The 17,193-nt window shown below is 46.5% G+C and overlaps 1 protein-coding gene across 1 annotated transcript; it reads left to right on the forward strand.

The window, feature by feature from the left end:
* Nucleotides 1-552: 552 nt before the first annotated feature.
* On the forward strand, nt 553-17,193 carry LOC139613147 (histone-lysine N-methyltransferase ASH1L-like). Its single transcript, XM_071469531.1, is given in 15 exon segments — nt 553-1,660; nt 4,510-5,400; nt 6,278-8,972; nt 8,974-10,425; nt 11,935-12,283; nt 12,465-12,638; nt 12,723-12,817; nt 12,900-12,973; nt 13,078-13,123; nt 13,230-13,270; nt 13,373-13,443; nt 13,553-13,728; nt 14,250-14,341; nt 14,453-14,595; nt 14,686-17,193. Coding segments are annotated over 13 exon segments (6,078 nt in total). The 5' UTR covers nt 553-1,660; nt 4,510-4,716; the 3' UTR covers nt 14,582-14,595; nt 14,686-17,193.

Below are 17,193 nucleotides of genomic sequence, written 5' to 3' on the forward strand. Positions count from 1 at the left end.
GTTTAGTCTAGTTGAGGTTCTCTTTTGGATTAGGTAATGCTGTAATTATACCTAAGTCTGCAGAGCCTGCCTTTATCAAGATTTGATTTGATTTGAGTCACAGGGACAAGTGACAGCTAATAATAGGTTGTCCTTTGGTTTCTACTTAACTGAAATGCTAAGAGCTTTATGACAAGTCCTGCATCATTACAGCATGCTGGGGGTCTGCCTTATAGAGGGACCCTAAATCAGAATCTAGCTGTAAAAACTTTATTTTTTTAGGTGATATTGCCTTTACGTAGTGCATATATTCTTAAATAAAATGGTGTTTATTCCACTTTAATTACCAGTAACAATTGGACAAATAGCAAAGCCTGTACAGGTAGCAGGTTGTTAACTGGGTATGGGTGAAATTCATGCATAGTCTTGTGCATTTACTGGGAAGGAGGAGGTTACAGTGTAAATAGAAATTGCACAAAACGCAGCAGGACCAGGGGGCAAGCAGAAGCCCAAAAGCATTTTTGTCCTGTGGCTCCATATTGCCTTAATCTGGTTCTGTGCATAGACATATAAACAACAAAACAGCAGTAATGATGATGTCACTACTTCTACTGTGAACACTATGAATAACAACAAAAAATTAACAAGTAATTTCTATATTGATATTCTTCTAATTATTAATACTTTTATTTTCACTGTTAGCCATAACTTCATTTAAACTGTTCATACTAAAACAAGTATTTCAACAGGCTATGCGTCGATGTTTGTGTCATTCCCACTGCATGAAACAACACTGCTTATAGTTTTGGATCAGTATCTTTCTGTTGCATCCTGGTGCACGACAAAACAGGTCACGCAAATTAACTTTTTAATAAGTGCTTGGCCCAGCCTGTCTTTCTTTCCTCTCCCTTACACCGTGTAAGCTGAATCCCGTATTGCGTTACACGATGCAACTTTTCGGCTGCTCCTCGGATCCTACCGACAGCCTATTTTAGCCAAGTCGTCGCCATTTTATTAAGCGTCTAAATAGCCCTCCCCAATCGCCTATTATGAACCGCAATGAGATCCTGTGCTGTGTTCACCGTCTTATCCCCTCCTCTGGCCACATGAAAATGGCCACGCAGTTGCATTCCCGCACATCCACCAACCCCTCTGCTCCGTCAGCCTGTAACCACCGTAGCGCACACACACACACACACACACACACACACACACACCCTCTCTCTCTCTCCCTCACACACACACGCACACACACACTGCTGCAGCCTTCAGCCTTCAGCCCTGACACGTTAACAGCCTGTGCGCATACGAGAGCACGATCCGAGCCATTATTATCACAGGCGGGAGCGATGTAACTTTCCCCGAGAGAAGTGGCGAAATACAGGTCCAGCAGCGTAACCAGTCCGCCACCTAGCTGCGGAGACGCGCCGACGGAGATCTGTCGACTGTATGATTATGAAAACACCCGCGCCAATGTTGTTGCACAGCGGGCTCTGCGCTCTGATGGGACTGAAACTCGGTTTTAGGGGGTGTTTTAACCTCCGCTGGCCTTAGTTATGTAATCAAAGCAACATCTAATGCACCAAAAGCTGTGGATTGCCGTCGGTGCGAAGCGGGGAGCAGGACAGCAAACACCTTAACCTCCTGCTCAAACGCAGTTGGCTCTGGGACGCGCTCTCGGGTAAGTAGCCTACGTAGCCTTATTACAGATTGTCATGGCAGTCTGTATTAATGTGTGCAGGCCTGTCATCATCAGCCAGCTCAAAGCACAGTAGGTTACAGAGAATTTTGTGCATCCGCTTTTGCGCTAATTTTATCCCTTGTTGCCGAGTGTGTCCCCCCCCCCCCCCCCCCTCCTCTGTTCTCCGTGCGTGGTTATATTTCTTATTTCAGCGCCGCTGACACCAGCAGAAGGGCTTAGCAGAGGACGGGCAGAAGATCACAAAAAAAAAAAAAAAAAAAAAAAAAACACCACCAGCGAGCACATTTTTTCTCGCTACGCAGCCCACCACTTCCATGTTGAGTTTGTCAGCCGTGGATGTTTTTGAGCCGCTGAAATGTGCGACGTGTTTTATTCTGGAGACGGGAGTGTGACGACAACAAAAAACACGTGCCCTGTGTGTATCATTTGTAAGTGCGACAGCATCAGGCGGATAGTGATTTTCAGAAGGTGCGCAAAGTCATTATGGAGAAGGAAGCTCCCGTTGACGTCCTCGGTTAAAGCAGTGATAGGTTGCTCCAGTGCGGTAACACCCCCCCCCCCCCCCCCCCCCCCCACTGCCCGTACTGTATCTACAGTAGCAACATCAGTCAGCCTACGCAGCTGCGACCTGGGTACACAATGTACGACCAACACACTTCTAATACACTCACTGATGTGTGTGTGTGTGTGTGTGTTTGAGAGAGAGAGAGAGAGAGAGAGGAGGAGGAGGAGGAGGAGGAGGGAGACTCGTGAGAAACTTCCCCTTGTATATGTGGAGTTCAGGCTGCACCTATACTGTGTGAGCCTCCATGGTTCAGTATGTGCGAGATGCCATCACAACAACACCCTAATTTCCAGGGGGCAGGGCCGCTGTGCTCCTGCTGTTGTCAGGCAGATGACAGTGGTGTTGTGGTTATTGATGATAACACCGTCATGGGATGGTGGTGGTGGTGGTGGTGGTGATGATGATGATGATGATGGCTTGGAAATATGGTGGGCCATTATCGTGATTTAACCGTCGCCTCAGCGCTGCCGAAGAACCACACTGACTACGGTGTCAAGTCCACCCATCATCCCGTCACTGGGAATAGCTTCTGGTCTAATGTTAGAATAATTTTGAGTTATGTTTGAGAGGTATAGCTCTGGAGAGTATAAAAAGCTATTAGTATGCACTTTGACTGATGTTGAATGGGCCTACCCTTTTAAGTCAGAAGACCTGCCACTCGTATTCGCTCTACACTTTGCACAACATGATTGTGACCTGTATGACTCCAGCTATACCTAATGCCTGGATCCCTTCCCTTCGCTCTCTCTCTCCTCATACGGGACAGGCGTCCGGACTAGGGGCCACAATAAAAAGTGGCTGCTGTTATTTAAGAGGACCACTGTCCATCTCTGTGCTCATTTTATTTTATTGTACGAAGGTTTGGCCTTGGAAATGCTTTCCAATACGGTTACATAACAGCAGTTACTGGAACAGATGTTGATTTGAGCTCAGTATGATTCAAGGAAAGGGTTTGGGTGTGGAGGGACCAAGAGGCACGAGAGATAGCCCACTGAGCTCTTAAATGAAAACATTATCTGAGATGCTCTTGTAAGTTTAAGGGGGCAGTCGAGGGACAGACGAGCTATTTCATAAGAGGCTCTCAGGAGAGATCTGCAAGAATGCTTGGCAGGGTGTGTTTTATTAGAAAATGGATGAGTGTCTCCCTTAATGAGAGAGAGGGTGTAATGAAGTAAGCGTGACAGAAGATGCTGCTTCCCTTTGATACGTTATGTTAGAAACTGGGCTGAACACTGTGCGAGTGAGAGTGAAAGTTTTTATGGTGAGGAGAATGTTATTTTAGGGTGTGTTACTTTGCTGTAATGTCAAATTAAAAGTCCATTTACAATGGGGTCAATGAAAAGTTTACTTGACTTAGAGGAAGCAATGGGAGGAGGAGGAATTTGCACTCCTTTCCAAAAATAAGTTTTACCCTTTCCTACGGATTTGTGTTACCACTACTGAAAGAGGAGGAGGGGAATGGTCGGACCGTGAATGGAGGGATTTAGGTTGGAGAGGAGAAAAAGAACGAAGTGGAGGAGGAAATATGGTTCTGATTAACATGGATACAGTGTATGAGTTGACCATTTTACTGTGTGGTCTACAGAGAGAGAAAGAGAGCGAGAGAGAGAGAGAGAGAGAGAGAGAGTGGATGGGACTAATAGAGAATGCATGCAAAAGCTTTCTGCCAAACATGAAAAGGGGAGTTTCGGAGAGAAAAGAAAGTACAGCAGAGGGAAGGGTGGGAGGAGAAGTGCTTGTGGGAGTAGCTGAGAACAGAAGGCGCAAAGACAGTGGGGCGAGGGGAGGGGGGGGGGGGGGGGGACTGGATCAAGTGTTTGAATTAGTCAGGAGCTGATTGATTGATATATTGATTTGGGAAAGAGGAGGCAGATTAAGGATTTGTACATAAGTAGAACATTAGAGGTTTAAGGAGTCTGTCAGAGCTGCTGTTATTTACAGATATGTTATAGAAAACGAGCTGATTGTGTTTTTGAGGAACGTGAGTAGGTCTTTCTTCCCGTTAGTGCCGACATTCTGGGAATCAGCGGCGTTGATTGGCCCCCTGGGCTTTCTGTACGATGAGATCATCTCTGTGGACACAGACTTTAGCACCTCTCTACAGCTGCCTGCAGGAAGGGGACTTTCCCCTCAATTCCTGTACTGCTACTATTCAGCATCTGAGCTCACTGAAATGACTAATCACTGGTCTCTCTATCTTTCTGTCTATGTCTGTCTGTCTTTCCCTTCCCTCTCTCTCTCCCTTAAACTTACTCCCTCTCAGTTTAAGTCTAAAAGAGAAGAGAGAGACCTTCGCTGGATGAAGGCAACCACCTGTGCTTGGACTATTACAGGATATTCTTTTGCAAATCTCCTGACCTACACCTGCATTCATCTCTTTGCCCTTGACCCCACTAACCCCACTGGGTACATTTGAAGGTGTTAGACTGGGAACCCCACAGCATCCTGCTTCTCCCCCCTGACTTCTCTGATGGACCAGAGAGTGAAGGGGGGAACCCCTCCAGCTACAAACTCCACTCTGGACCCCACCTCTGCACCTGAAGACTCTGAACAGGACCAAGTGGCAGAGAAAAAGAGAAGAGGTGAGGGGGAGAATGGAGATGTAGGGAAAAAGGAGGAGGAGAAAAGAGGAGCTGGGAAGAAGAGAGAAGGAGACAAGGGGGCAGTGCTGGAGCTACTCATTGAGGGGCGCTGTGGAAGTGCAGGGCAGCAGCAGCTTCAGATCTCTGGCAGAGAGACCAGCTGCCCTGAGGGGAATGTACGACTCCGGATTGGACTCCAGGCCAAACGCACCAAGAAACCGCCCAAGATTTTGGAGAGCTACGTCTGCAAGCCCACCATCAGGACCTATCAGAGACAAGGCAGGGGGGGACTGCTGAAGGGGGATGGTGAAGGAGGAGTGGGGCAGCAGAGTAAAACCAGCTCTACCCCAGAGGAGACAACCAGAGAGCAACGCTCAGGCTTGGATGGTGTCCAGACCACATCCAAACAAAGTGCATCTGCTGCCTCACCACCACTTGCATCATCATCATTAACCTCGTCGTCACCATCTTCGTCTTCGCAGCCACTGTCGTTATCATCAACATTTACTACAGCTTCCGCCCCAGCCTCAGTCCCTGCCATAGCCAGCCAAGGGACGAAGTCTGCCAAACAGGTAAGTTGAGGACAAGGTCAATTTTCCTCACACACATACAGATTCCCTCATGTCAGGTGCCAATGCTCAACCTTCTATTAGTTAAATTTAACATAAAATGGAAAAAAAATAAGGGTTACAGTGAGTGAATACTTTTTGTTTTTGTAGTTAACCACCAGACGGGCTTTTGTGGTGCAAAATCGCCCAACTTTGTGCTCAGTTGTAATAAGGTCAAACGAGCCATTGTCTCAATACTGAGGCTTAAGCAGCACATTTAAATAAACAGACCTATAAATAGGACAACAGCACAGCAACCACTTGGAGCCATTACAGACATTGGTCCATCAGTCCTTATGACAATCACCCAAGGGGAAGCTTATTGCTTTAGCTACACAAACGCCACTCAGGCTGCAGCATACCAAAATTACAGGACAAGTATGAAATGTCAAGCCTTCTCATCTGTATTAGTGGCAATTTATAGCTACCAATAGCACAGCTTTCTCTCTCTCTTTCTGTCTCTGCCAGGCTCTCTATATCTGTCCCTCTCTTCTATTTTTACATCCCCTCTTTTCTCTACCTGCTCTCATTTATCTTTCACTCCCCCTCTGTCCCTGTCCCACTCCCTTCCTCTCTGTTTCTCTCCCTTTGTATTTCTCCTTTCTGTGTCAACCCCATTCCTGTTTCCATCACCTCACTCTCTCCTTCTCCTCAGTATGCCCTCTTTTCTCTGCCTGATTGAGTCATTTTGTCCTTTCTCTCTCTTTTAATGGGCAGACAAAAACAAAAGCATTTCACTTATTGTCTCTTTCCCATTGTCCTTCACTGTTGTCTACAGCAAACTAATGGATGTCACAGCCTTTGCTGTTTATTACAGAGATTGCATGTTTGCATTCCTCAGGTTCCTATCAAACTGGCCGATAAGACAGAGGTGAATTCAAATGGCTCATCTGAGAGAGTGAAGAAAGAGAAGCTTCCTAATGTCAATGGCCAGCCCGTTCCTGCAGGACACAAGCCCTGCTCATCCACAACAGACCAGACAGTTTCAACCACTCCCTCCACACCATGCATCCAGGCACTCTCTGCATCAGACACCAGAAATGAAGGAAACGTCTCCAAGAAACATAATGGTTTGGTCCAGACAGCGAGACAGAAGGGACTATCAAATGGGAAAGGCTCTGCCGACATCCTTGGCACTTCCACCTCGTCAAAAATCAAAGTTGGGAAACACAGCAGTGTTTCTTCCATGGACTCCTCGACAAGACCTCTAGTCTCCACCAGCTCCCACAAAGAACTTAGCCTGTCCAATAAGAGTAGGCCAGACTCTCCTTCCTCTCCCTCAGTCACCCCTAAACCACAGTCCTCCCACTCTGTGGATCCCTCCTCTGCCCAGTCCCAAGATCAGGATCCCTCTCTACATCTCTCAGTAGAGAAAGAGAGAGAGAAAGAGAGGAAAGCGAAGAAAGAGAAACGGAAAGACAAAAAATCAAAGAGAGATAGATTTGAAGCTGAGAGAGCAAAGAGTGAGAGCAGAAAGGAGGAAGGCAAGAAGAAGAAAAAGGAAAAAGGGAAGGATGGAAAATCAAGGCATGGTAAAGAAAAAGTTGAAAGACATAGGCCTGATGATATGTGGAGGGACGAACTAAAGGCTGAAAGAGGAAAAGCTGAGAAAAAGAGGGATAAGCTTAGTCCAGACAGACAAAGAACAGAAGATAATAATGCTAAATGTGGTGAAACAGTTGATAGTGGCAAACTAGATAAAATCTCTATGAATTCTGGAAAACCAGAAGAGAAAAACAAGATAGATGACAGTTCCAAGCCAGTTAAACAAGCTGAACCAGCAACAACAACAGGTGACACCAGTAAATCAAAAGAACAAGACGTCTCAAGACATTCAACTGTGCCTCCAAGCCACCCCTCTTCTGCTCCTCCCTCTCTGTCCACTCCTTCTGCCCGTGCCCCTGTTTCTCCCCCTTCTTCCCCCCGAGAGCAAGACAGCCGGCCACTCAAAAAACGTAAAGCCAGACGGCCCAGCTGGACCAAGCTGGTGCACCGGGCTCAGAGGGTGGAAAATCAGGAAGCCCCTTCAGATTCCCAACATAATCCTTTACTAAGTTTCCCCCAGAACCCCAAGACGTCCCTTCCTGCCAAGGCCACTATTCAGCAGACCAATGAGTCACACCCAACTCCGTTTAGCTCCTTAACCAGTAGCTCCTCTCCTCTCTCTTCTGCAACCAAACCTCCATCCCCAAAGCAGAGTCACCCCACATCAGACCCTTGCCCCCCTGCATCCAGATGCCCCATAACTCCTGCCCGAAAAAGGGGCCGCCCTAAATCCAACAGCTCTAGTTTAGATGAACCTCCCCCAAAACTTTCACCGAATGCTATCCCAGCTGAGGTGCCTCTTCCGGGGTGTAACGGAGTTCAGAAAGCCCCTGTACTGGAGCCAAGTCCAATACTGCAGTGTGCTGTTCCTTCTAAATCCAGCCCCAAGAAGCGTGGCCGTCCTCCCAAACGACCCCTCCCCGAGGACCAGAGTGGAGATGCACTGAATCACAATGATAATACAGACAGGAGTAAAGATTTTCACCCTCCTGAAAAGGGTAACAGGCAGCTAAAGATCAGGAGGCTGATTAATGAGATGAAGAAAAGAAAGAAGAGGAGACTTCACAAGGTAATGCTCTCTGGGTATGTAGGAAAGGAGGGAAGGGGAGGCGAGGCGGCAGATGGTGAGACCTCTCTGAGAACGTGTAAATCAATAGAGGCTACAACAGTACACACGCTCTCAGCCCTGTCCTCATCCTTTGGGAGTAAACTGGGCCCTCAGATCAATGTGAGTAAGAGAGGGACCATCTACATGGGCAAGAGACGAGGACGCAAGCCTAAAGTCCAAACAGCTAACCTAAATTCCAACCCCCAGAACTCCGCTCAGTCATCTCTGTTTACCAATCCCTCTGAAACTTCTCTCTTCTCGTCTCACCAACCCCAGCCTCCTCCCTCTCACCCCTTTCCCTCCCCATCTCTTACCCACTCCAGTGGGGCTCAGAGTCCCTACAGTGAGGGCAGCCTCACAGAACCAACATCTTCCTTACTTTTTCCTCATCCCTTTTCCCTCCCTTCCCCATCATCATCCTGTACCTCCCCACGTCCTCCCTCCTCCTCTTCCCTCTCTCCCTTTGTGAAGAAGAGTTGTCCATGTCAGGGAAGGCATCACTTCCCCTTTCACCAGTCTTCATGTAAGCTCTCCTGTCCCACCCCTCCACTGCATCACACACCTGGCTCCCCTGGCCACCTGAAAGAGGCCACTCCCTCCCCCAGGAGTGAATCACACAGCGAAGAGACACTACCTAGTGATAGCGGTATTGGAACGGACAACAATAGTGTTTCTGAGCGAGGGGAGATGAGGGGAGCTCGAGGCATTCTCAGGTTGGGTCAGGGCTCGGGTATGATGCTTGGGGGTCAAAGACACCCATCCTCTCTTGTGGACCGTCCCTCTCCTATCTCCTCACCCCCCTCTCATATCCCCAGACACACAAACCCAATGAGCAACTCAAGTTCTGTGGAGCGGCACAGAGACAGACACCGGCACAGGCGGAGATTATGACTGCTCCTCTTCCTGTACTTGCTTGTGCCCCTGCCCATGCCCAGGACACAATAAGTGCACTCATTCAGACTATTATCCTTGCCTTGGGCACAATGCACTGAAGAGACAGAAAAATAAACATAAGAAGAAGCACCAGCAGCTGCACATGCAGGATCCAGAGTTTCTGGCTGAACTAGAGGATCTAATTGGTCAATTCAGCGAGGTCCATATCGGACGGCGAAGTTGGGTGAGGACAGGACTGGGACAGGGCTTTGATGGGAGTGGGAATGCTCCTGGAGGAAGGCGCCATCACCCCTCCTCCCATTCTCTCCGCTCTAATATCTTCAGGATCAATCTGAATGGTTTCTATTCGCCTCACCCTTCGTCTTACCCTACTAATCCCTCCTTCTCCCCCCAGCCTTTCTACCCCTGCCAGCCAGTGCATTGTAACAGGAAGCCAGACCGAAGACAGTGTAGCTGCCCGTCAAAGTTCCAGGAGACCATTGAAAATATGGGCTTTTACAGCAGCTATCCCCCAGCCACTACACTTTACCACCACCTCCCCAGCTCCTACCCGCTTCCATCTCATCACCAGTATGCGCCCCATCAGCCCCACCATGCCCACTTCCTCCTCAACCCCGCCAGATTCCACAGGCGCAGGAGCAGGTTGCTGAGAGAGGGCACTTTAGGAGGAGAGGTTGAGGGAGATATGGGAGGAGGCAGTGGAGGAGGCCCACATCTCAGCTCAGGGTTCACATCCAGCCTCTCCTGTGGCTGTGGGAGGAGCGAACACAAACACAAACATAAACACCGTCACCGGCACTGCGAGCGAGACATGGATGACGAGGAGGAGTTACACGAGGATGAGGAGGAAGATGGCATGGAGAGAGAGGGGTTGGCCAGTTCAAAGCCAAGGTCAGGGTTCATTTTAATGCAAGGAGAAGGTGGGAGGAAAGGGACAAGAGGAATGGGGAGCACAATGTCCAAAGAATCGCCTTGGTTATGTGAGAATGGAAATGATTCCTTCTCCTCTGCTGCTGCCGCAGCATCATCATCCTCAGCAGAGAGGTACAAACACACATCTCTCACCTCATTGGGGCTCGGTTCCTCTCACCTGTCTTCATTTGGAGGAGGCTGGGGCGGCCTGGGCCAGAGCTGGATGAAATTCGGGGGTCTGGGAGGGCAAGGATTTGGAAACTCAAACCCCAGTTGGAGAAGCTTCACCGGGGAGCAACGTACAGGTGGACTGATTGCATCAGATGGAGAGGACGAAGATGGTGAGGATGTTCAAGAGTCACACCTGTACAGCACATCCTCTTCCCCAATACACACCAATCTGTTCACATCCGCTGCCATGGCAACAGGTGGGAGGGGACCAAGGAGTGGATTGGCCAGTAGGAATTCAGGAAGTGAGGACAGGTCATGGAGGAGAGACGAGCCAGCTTGGAGAGAGAGGAGAGAATCAGGTGAGGGTGCATGAATGATTTCATTGTTACTTACGTGAATGAGCAGATCATTGACATGTCTGTGCTTCTGTTTGTTGGCTCAGAATGAGATAATGTTAGCATTAGTGCTAAAGTAGCAGTGTTTGTATTTCACTGGCTGGAAACTGTGCTGACAGATGCCTCTTGAGTTATGTGAATGCACAGTTGTATTCTGCTATTATTTCATCTCCAGAAAATATGAATATGTAGAATACTGACAGTAATCTAGATAATATGGGAAATCTAAGATCAACTGTGCCTCCCATTGAAATACAACAGTAGCAACCAAATCGTGACTGCTAGCTGAGTGAAGAGGTTTTATGCCAAGAGCCTCTTTTCACTTGCTCAGTATGACAGATTTTCATATTTGCACAGTGTGGAGACGAGACTGTGGCACCAAGAGTTTGCCCAATATAGTGACAGCATTGCTTTTTCTCAGGTGATGTTGAGCCACACATCAAAGCCTGGAGGGTGTCTGAGAGGAAATCAGACTCCATTCTTTTTATAGCCAATTTCAGACTCCCTCTCCTGTGCAGGGGACATGCCTGACACATACTCACAAATGCAACCACTCAGCAACCGCTCTCAGTTGGAATTTTTAAAAAGTGTTATAGCAGGAGGGCAGCATCTTAATGGGAATCTGCCAGAAAATCTTTGAAATCTTCCCGGTCTGCAGAAAACCGCACACTGTTGCAGCCTGGGGCTACCCAGTGAACACAGTCATTAGTTAACCACCAGATTGGCTATTTAAAGCCTGGCCTATCCCTCACTGCTGGCCAGCAGGGCCTATTTGACTTGGAAAAATCCAATAAGGAAAGAGTGGTCAGTCTTGTCAGGGACTGTGGAAAATGGAACAAAAAGATAGATGACCTCAGGAGTGATTGATGAAGGAATAGCACTGGGGTCAGAATAGGGGCAAAGTAAGCTTGTGAAGGGAAAATGTTGTTTTTGCAAGAAGTGGAATACATTTGCCATCAGTTCATCATCTAACTGAACACACATGTTTTAAAGTACAGCGTGCTTGCAGGGGCACGCTCACACAGACTTTTTTCTCTCTTCTTCTGTCTGCTCAGCTCTTTGAGATTGTGTGCCACATTAACTGAATGTGCAAAAACAATTTGTGTGGAAGAGTGCATACGTGTGCATGCTCACACAAAAAAGTATGCACGGCGCACGGTGTTTTTGTCCATTCTTGTGGTTTTTTTCTTTGCTATGTGTGTGTGTGAGTGCGTACATAAATCACTTGTTAATGCATTTCCCAGAAGTGATCTGGTCAGAGGAAATGTGTCGTGACTCACCTAATCTGTGGCCCATCTGCATGACTCAGCCTAGACTGGCCTCACCTCACACCTCCTGCTGCCTCAATCGCTGATCCACATCTGTCTCATTTCCCCTCTACCACTTACACCCCCCCACCCCCATCCCCCCACCCCCCCCACCCCACTTTTTGCCTCAACCCCTCCCTCCCTCTTTCTATTTCAATGACTGCAGGTTTGCAAGGTGACTCAAGAAGCCGGGGGCAGCAGAAAAGTGTGCCAACACCAGATAGTGTGGCGGTCAAAAACAAAAGAAGGCCAGGACGCCCCAGGAAGCACCCACTGCCCTTCACTGTACCCTCCCCCACACACTCTTCCGCAGCTCCCTCCATGTCATCACTTGACCTCTTGCCAGTACACAGCCACAACAGAGATGGCAGAGAAGTGGGAGGGCGAAAAGAAGAAAGAGTGCCAGAGAGAGATGGAGGAGGCGACTCAGTGCAGCAGGTGACAGAGGTGGAGCTGCAGGCCAGGAGGAAGAGAGGACGGAAGAGAAAACATGGTGACTCCCCCTGTCATCAGAGGTAAACACTCGCAACTGCATTCAAAAGCACCCGAGCTGGTTGATTTGAAAATTCAATACAACCACTCACTATTGCTATATTAACCTATTGTTTTCAGCACTGTGTGCTAAACCAGTGCCTTTTCTTTCTTTCTCTTTTTCCTCTCTATCATTCTATCTCTCTCTTCATGCTTTACTTTTAGTGTCGCTATGGATAAACCTGAGTGTGACACGCCCCCTGAATGCTTTAGCCAAACAGATGTGGACCAGGCTCCGTCCCAACCAGTAGCCATCCAAAGAGAGGAGAGAGCAGATGGTCCTCCCAGGAAGACGTTTCTGATGGCAGGTCTTTACTCGGATGATTACAAGACAACAGAGTGAGCTGATGGATTTCATAAACAAACTATTGGAACATTTTTTGTTATCAGGTTTTGTGTTTATTTATGGTGTGTTTTTCCTAGTCCCCCATCTCAAGCCCAGCAGATTTCCAGAGAGACTTTGGAGTACACACCAGGGGAGCACGAGTACACCCTTTTACCTGCTCCCATACATGTTGGTGAGTGTATAAGAAAATGCAAACACTGCTGTAGTTTGTTGTAGCTGTGTCTGTCCATCTAAACTGCCTTTGTGTCCTCTAGGGAAATACCTGAGGCTGAAGCGGATTCATTTCCAGTTGCCCTATGATGTTATGTGGCTGTGGCAGCACAACCAGGTATTGTAGTGCCCCATTTCACAGAGCCACAAGAGTGTTTCAAGTAGGTTTTTTGGAGTGTTACAAATGTACAGGGATGTAATACTCATGTTGTTTGGTGGCAGCTTCACAGGCAGCCTGCTGTACCACTCAAGAGGAAGCGGCGTTATTGTGAGTTGCCAGTGTTAGATTTTTTTATCTTCCGGTTTAGTTGATGGCTCCAATCAATACTCTCATACAATATCTTACTCTTTTTCTTTCTCTCTGTTACACTCAGGCCGGCTGAAGGAGAGGACTGTATCCTCTCACCAGACAGCGGTGAGTTTATGTGGCTTGAGGTTGTGCCCATGAAGAATGTAACTTTAATCCTTTGTTCTCCAAAACTTACATGCGTGCCTCCATTTGTTTTTTATTATACAGGAAGAGAGCTCTAGTGACATTACCAGCCTGTTCCCTCACCTCGACATGGAGCCTTTGACCAGCAGTGAGAGGTATGGAAAGAACACAGTGATTCACATTTCAAGATAAACTACTTCATGCGCTGTTACTGAACTAAAGTCAGCGTGGACGGCTAATATTTCTCCCCGTGTGTCGGGCCAGGAGCTTTGTGGTGAAACACCACGTGTTCCTCGTGAGGAACTGGGAGCTGGTGAGAGACAGACAGATCCGGCTGAGGATAGAGAGGGAGAGAGAGAGAGACGCAGAGGGGGAGGAGAGGGACTCACAACGTCTGTCCTGTGATGGAGCCAATGGGGACGACAGCCACATCAAGTCAGGTCCATGAAGCAAGTGTGTGTGTTAGTTTTTGTTTCTGTAGGTGTTTGCGTATCCATACGAGTATGTGGTTGAACTCTATACATTTTCATTTTTAATGTACATCTGTATAGACTTCCTTTTGTGTCCCGTGTTGGTGTCTTTTACTATATGTGTGCATGCATGTGTGCGTGTGTGTGCTCTGTTCACAGCCCGTCATCCTCATATTTGGCTTGTCTCTCCATATCATACTCAGCAGCACAAGTTAAGCAGTTTTCCAACCACAGAATTTCAGCCTGCAGAAATGTTTCCCCATTTCTGTCATCCACTGCTGGTGTCCAGCAACCCAGCAAGCATCAACTTTCCCCATTAGCAGTGAAACCACACAGTTTCCATCAAAGGCTCCCTGACTGATTGCGGATAGGAATCAAGGGGAAATAAGGACACTGGCATAATTACAGATATATATAAAAGAGATGATGTGCTGTTTTCTTGTCTTCCTGTAACGCCTTCACCAACATACTGTTTGACTTCTGACCCTCAGATCCGCCAGTGGGGGTGGAGGTGACGGTTATTAGCAGTGACCCCCACCATCAGAGTCAGGACACCTCCAGCTTGCTCACTGCCAGCCCCTGTGTGAGTTAACAACTCTACCCATGGAAAAAAAAAATCCTTTTTATGAATGCAAATTTCCACAAGGATAAAAATCTGCTTCTGCAATTAGTCGTACGTACTTGTTCACCACAGCACACCAAAACCCAGAACAGAGAAGAGGAGGAGGGAGAGGAAGAAAAGCGAGGGGAAGAAGAGGTCTGCAGCAGAGAACAGAGGAAGAGACGGCTCAATGATTTACTTTTGACCCTGCAGCATTCATAAGCTATCAGAGGGAGGTAAGTAGAGCATCAGATACAGAAAGGGGACTGACCTGGGGAGGTATTGTCTATGCATTGTTTTGTTGATCGTATCTTGCCTTTATGTAGGTGGGACCACTCTGAGAAAGGGACCAGGCCCACCACTGGACAGATGGACACAAACTGATGTCACAACACTGCTATCAACGGTAGTAGTGCCGCAGAGAACAAGTGGGAAAAAGAGAAGAGAGGGGGAGAATTAAAGTGGCTGAAAATGCAAGAAAGACATCTCACATACTGACAGATGAGTGTGTTGAACCTAGCGCTCTGAAGGGCATCACACCAAGGATGGAACCATGGCAACGCATCTTTTGTCCAAGCGGCGAGGGATGAGAGAAACAGAGATAGACTGTCCCAGATGAAAGAAAGAAGCAGACCAGCTGAAATGAATTTGCACTAGTGCTGGATGAACAAGCACACTAAAGACTGTATGTATGCTGAGTGGACACACTATAAATGCACACACATACACCTTGATCGCTCTTACTTCAGCACCTTAAGCAAACTGGTAAAGACAGACATTGCTCGGAGACTGAAAGTGGACATATATATATATATATATATATATATATATATATATATACACACACATGTAGTACTCAGCATTTCGGCTCTGAAGTTTCCAAGAGACAAGGAGCTCACAAGCTGCCTGGGGGAACAGAAATGTAGCCTGGGCCCTAAGTAGGTCAAAATTGAACCCTCATTTACTCGTAAGGCTTTCAAAGTCATATTGCACCTTTGGGAAATGACACAAGGAGAAATGAGCCGGTTAAAATCTGTTGAGACAGTGTTAGGGTTTTTCTTCACTTTACCAAGACAGTGTCTGCTATGTACCAGTGAATAGGCAGGGGAGGGGGTGGGCTTAGTGATAGGAATTTTGGCATCGCTGCAAGAGAATTTCTAATGAGGTTTTAAGAAAGAAGTTATTTTTGAAAAAAAGAGAAAAGAGCTTGAGTACTGTCTGCTAAAGAAATGGACAAAATATATTCATGATAGGAATGTTTATTGTTGACTATTTTCAGTATTGCTTCCTGGGGAAGGGAGGGAGAGGGGTAAAAAGTGTTTCTGTTTACTTCAGACTGCCTTTGAGAATGTTTAGCTCTTTGCTTCAGAGCATTGACAATCAGAATGTCCTCGGGGGGAGAAAGGAGAGAGGAAAGGGAATGAAAACTAGAATTGATTCACCCCAAATGCTCTGTAGAAGTGCCATGTTGTCTTGTGTACGTACCTAAGCGAACTCATGCAGTCTTTAAAAGCAATATCTCCTCTGATAAGGACTATATAAGAACTTCCTTTGTTATGTTTTTTTTGTTTTTTTTTGTTTTTTTTTAAGTTGTGAATATTTGAGGATTGGAGGTCATTTTTCTGTACAGATGCATAGTAGATTGTTCTCATCTTAGGAGCATTGGGCTAATCCACTTAGTGGAAGTAACCATAAGCGTTTAGTTTCATGTGAATGTACATAGAGAGAGACCTGTTTTCCTTTTATCAGCAGTAGCGTGTAAAATTAGTACTATACATGACAATATTATTGGGATTATACATAAAGGTCATTAATCAAATCTTTCATTTTACTAAGATGTTTTTAACCAGTTATACAGCTGACCAATATATCAGACATTTCTCCTTAAAACTGACTATGATTGTATATGATTTTTTTTTTTTTTTTTTTTGTAGAATTACATAATTTGTTTTTTTTAGCTGAGTGTACTTTTTTTTTAAATTGGTCAGACAATCAGTGACAGTGAGTTAGTTTTTCCAGTGTTAAATTTCTGCTCTCTTTCAGTAGTGTGGCTTTTAATAACAAGCCAAGAAAGTGCAATTTCTTTGACTGTTTACATACTGTATGTATATTTTTCCTCTTTCCTTTTTTAACTAAGAGCACTACATTATTGCCAGTGGATGATTAACTTTATAGCAAAGGTACACATAAAGAGTTATTTATCTAGTTTGCATGACATGTAACCTTTGCCTGTTGCCTCTGATAATGTGCATCTGAAAAACAAAACATCAAAAACAGTTATAACTCAACGCCATAGAATGTCAGCTCAGACTTTTTGCCTATCCATAATAATAAAAGCATTTTATGTCTACTAGTACTAAACCCTGCAGACTGTCTGTCTATCAGTTACATGGCCTCCTTCTTGTTGTGTGTGTGTGTGTGTATTTGAGGGAGTGCTGCAGTGACGTTAATCAGCTTGAGCTAACAGTGCTATCTAGTGGTGTTAGATTGTATATCTCACACTGTGTTGTCCTCTATAATGACCCACAATGGAGGACACTATCAAAGAAACACGGTTACAAGATGGGGGAGGGCTGCAACTCACTCCCAAGATTTATTGTCCCCTCTTCCTGTCCTTCACAACAATCCGAGGGCATCCTTGGATCTTCTGATCTTTTGAGCAAAGTATTCCCTTTGCCTGAGCTTAAAAAGGGATCGAGTGTTTAGTTTGGTATTAACAGTGTTTTACAGAGAGCTCAATGTTGAGTCTTCATTTCCTTTGCAATCTGACATGTGCAGGTAGCTTCCTGTCACATTTCAGTCAACAACAAATACAGGACGTCATTTATGCTGAA

This window comes from Trachinotus anak, unplaced genomic scaffold, assembly GCF_046630095.1.
Source record: "Trachinotus anak isolate AG129_WGS33_773 ecotype Australia unplaced genomic scaffold, CSIRO_AGI_Tana_v1 ptg000032l, whole genome shotgun sequence".
Taxonomy (NCBI): Eukaryota; Metazoa; Chordata; class Actinopteri; order Carangiformes; family Carangidae; genus Trachinotus; species Trachinotus anak.